This window comes from Quercus lobata, chromosome 2, assembly GCF_001633185.2.
Source record: "Quercus lobata isolate SW786 chromosome 2, ValleyOak3.0 Primary Assembly, whole genome shotgun sequence".
NCBI lineage: Eukaryota > Viridiplantae > Streptophyta > Magnoliopsida > Fagales > Fagaceae > Quercus > Quercus lobata.
The window spans coordinates 32,030,137-32,034,099 of NC_044905.1; the positions used below are offsets into that span (position 1 = coordinate 32,030,137).

Genomic DNA, 3,963 nt, shown 5'->3' on the forward strand with positions numbered 1-3,963 from the left:
TATCTTTTTTTTCTTTTTTCTTTTTTGAGGAACGCAGATGTATCCTTCTTTAGGAATAGAGAACAACAACACCCCCCCCCCCCCCCCCCCAAAAAAAAAAATTAACGCCATAATCAACTGAGGTGGTTTTAGACGGTATAACCTTATCCACTTATCAATCTCATATACTTAAAAATAAACAAAAATTAAAAAATAAATTACCCCTACTCTCCAATTTCATACCTAATCAAATACTTTTATTAATGCACACAAAAGCGAAGATAAGGAAATCCTTTATTGATATTGACTTTAATTCATCCCCCGAGAAAAGAGTCGAAATGGAGAGTTCAGGTGTGGAAGGGAAAGTGCTGGAAATGTTTGAAGTTGGGCCCTGTGAAAGTGCTTACCAGATGGGTTTCTTAATAGGCCAAAGGTTCTCCAATCTTATAAGAAGCAGGCTGGCCAGAGACCTCATTCTTCAAGACCAGCTACTACCTTTTGCCCAAACCCCACAAGCACAGCCACTTCTCAAAGCACTCGCTGATAATAACAAAAAGAAGTTTCCAAGTTATTGGGATGAACTGATAGGAACAGCTGAGGGAAGTGGAGTTCCTGTTCTTCATGTAATTTTTCATTTGAAAACCAACAAAATACTTTCGTTTTATTTATCCTAGTACAGTATCAGTTACTTTCTAGTTGTTCATATGCAGATAATACTAATCAACTTCAGGAGCGAGATTGTTCCTTTTCTTCCAAAGAACAAGTTAATTTCCAATGCTGATAGCCCAGATGACTGTTCTGATGTTCTCATCATTAGTGATTCCATGGCCACGGTTGCACATAATGAGGATGCATATGTTGCTTTGTTTGGCCACACGTAGTTTGTTATATTCCATCCTATTTTAAAGTTTCACAAAAAAACCTTGTCAAGTCAATCAAATTTTATTGGTTTTTATAGCGAGTAATGTTGGGGACACCAACTTTGGCAGAACTTTGTGCCACAACTTGCCATATGACGAGTTGTGATTAATAAGGGTGTGTCTTTTATAGCTTGATCATTTCTTATGTGTGTTTGCAGCTATTTTATAAAGGGAATGCTGTCAAAAGGACTATCCTTCATTGCTTACACGTATGCTGGAGAGCTCCCAAGCTGTGCATTTGGATTCAACAGTCATGGATTGGTAAAAATTCTCACTCACCAAGAATCTGTATGAGACTGGTGTGTTATACCCAAACTAATACTGGAAACAATCTGACCAAAGAAATTCAAATCATATTCTGCCTGTGACCCCACCCCCTAAATTTTTCAACAAAAACGAGAAATGAAGAAAAGAACAGAAAATCTACCATGTAAGTATCAAACATACATTCACAGTTTCGGTTATGGATGCCTTAATGTGGACTAGGCTACAATGTTCTCGATCACTTCAACTGAATTGAATTTAACTAGTTTTCATAATACTTAGATGATAGGTATGTGTTTATAAAAAAAAAAAAAAATGTTATATTTATGTCAGTAATTTCGTTATTGTATATACTTCAGGCATTCACACTAAATTCAGTACCCCCAATTAAAGACGAGATTGTGGCGGGTGGCATTGGATGTAACTTCATCTCTAGGGATCTCCTTGAAGCATCAGGCATTCACGATGCATTAACTGTAAGATGTTTTATAGCCCTTCTCATATAACTATAGTTCACGTTGATTATGGAAAGTTATATCATGCCTTGTTACTTCAGAGAATTCATTCATCAGAAGTTTCTGTGGGACATAGTTACAATCTGATTGAAATAAGAACACGTCAACGTTGAAACTGCATCAAGGAACCAGATTTCAGTTAGTGTCCAGCAGGTATGCAATGAGGCATATCTGGATATGTGGCTACATCAATTTATGCTGAAGCACCACGCCTCCACACCAAACAAGCCAACCATATGTTCACCACTTTACAAATAATTCTCAAATCCAAATCATCAATCCAATGCTGGCTCTGACAATTTTGCTGATGTGGTGAGCCTCCTTGCTCACTTGGAGTGGTGGCATGGCAGCTTCTATGACAGATGCAGTTTTAGCAGATATAACTAAACAAAAAGTTTTAATTGATCAAATTATTTACTCCAATGGAAAAATAAAATCATGGATTTTGTTTGAAGGTACAAAATGACAACTCCATAAGCAGGCAAAGAGGAGCACTTGTGCTACCAAAAACATAAAAAAACGAATTCCTATCACTTCTTGGAGATATGGCTGACGCAAAATAACCAATCTACATGACAGGTAATTTGAAGGGTATTTGACTACCTTCTGTAGAATAATTACTCTCCTAAAATGACCCTTTATCATATTCTCAGGTCCAATACTATACACACTATGTACGGCTGTAATAGATCTGGATGAACAAACATTCTCTATTATTTAAGGGAATCCAAAGAAAGGAGAAGCTTCTCATGTCTTCACTTTGTCATCAAAAGAGTTCAAGATTCCACAATTGGAGGAACTCATTTCTTGAGCCCCTTAAAGTGGTTCATAGAGGCCTAGCATGTGGCCAACCATACATCGCATGGCTGCAACCTGATCCCATACATATTATAATAGACCTTTTATATCTTGTGAAAGTTCAAATAGTGTAAAAACACCCTTGAACAATTAGACCCCTAATTTACAAATTAACCAATTCAAGCTTTATGTCAAACAACTAGTGTGCGGAAAATGAACAAAAGCTATAATATAGAATTGGAAATAACTATCTAAGCCAAATTAAAATCACAACCCACAGCAGATAATAAAAGGCAAAGATAAAAGGAAAGGAAGATGCAAACACAAAGACAACATGCGATGTGTTATCGAAGAGGAAACCGAAGCCCTCGGCGTAAAACCTCTCCGCCGCCTTCCAAGCGGTAAACAATCCACTAGAAAATATAGTTGGGATACATGGACAACAATAGACCCTCCAAGCCTAATCTACCCAGTGCACCTAAGCTCTCCAAGCTTCTTACTCCAACGAGGTTGCGCTGAACCTTTTTCTTTTCTAGCTTCCTGGATTCCGCTACTTGACCATAGCATCAACCAATGTAGATTGGTTCCTTCCTAACTGCTTCCCAGAACACCAAACAGTCCTCTCACAGTAATGAATATGGTGAGAACAAGGTTTTGGTAAAATGCCTCTCAAGGGTTTGACAATGAAGAGGAAGAGAGTTGAGGAATTTGAAGAGACTCTAATGTATAGATTGTAGGTGAATCAATCTTGTTTTACTCTAGGGTTTCTCTCTCAAAATTCTCTCTGGAAGCTCTCTTTCATTTGTGGGTATAAGGGGTATTTATACTGAGGTGAGAGGAGAATGTGAAACGTCAGGTTTTTTTAAAACAGGAGTGGCTCGCGGCTTGGCCTCACGACTTGATTGAGTTGCGAGATCCAGTCGCGAGATAATCGTATGGCCAGTTGTCCTATTTTGTCCTGTAGTGTTCCAGCTAGCATGACTGTTCATCTTCTGGCATGCTTGGCACGTGTGCTGCATCTGGTGGCTTGCAGCCGTGAGTCACCCGCGAGATCAAGCCGCAAGTCTCTGTTTTCTTGCACACTCTTGAGCAATTAACACTCTATCTCACTCACTACCCTTACAACAAAACCCACCTAAATACAGGGTTACTAAATGCTGAAATACAAGCAAATTTGGCACGGAATAAAGCCAACAAGATGGTTGATTAAATTCAACCTTACAATCTCCCCCTTTTGGCTGTTCCGTGACAAAACCCTAAAATAGACTCTAGACTTAACATGTGAGTTGGGAACAGTTGAGCAAAACTCACTCACACCTAACTTTAGAAGCTGTGAAGCACTTGAATCATAAGAATATGAAACTCCTAAAACACAACAATACACCATGATCATTGTATGCAGAAAAGCATGAAATGCATATGAAACAGGCTTAAAGTGACCAAGCAAAGATGAAGAGAAGAACCAACACATGGCTTGATCAAACAGG

The 3,963-nt window shown here is 38.5% G+C and overlaps 1 protein-coding gene across 1 annotated transcript; it reads left to right on the forward strand.

Annotated features, from left to right (window-relative positions):
• The first annotated feature begins 317 nt into the window (after nt 1-317).
• Nucleotides 318-1,791, forward strand: LOC115963173. Its single transcript, XM_031082081.1, has 5 exons — nt 318-602; nt 690-856; nt 1,058-1,160; nt 1,523-1,639; nt 1,720-1,791. The coding sequence occupies exons 1-5, from the start codon at nt 318-320 to the stop codon at nt 1,789-1,791; spliced, it is 744 nt and encodes a 247-aa protein (XP_030937941.1).
• The last annotated feature ends 2,172 nt before the right edge of the window (nt 1,792-3,963 follow it).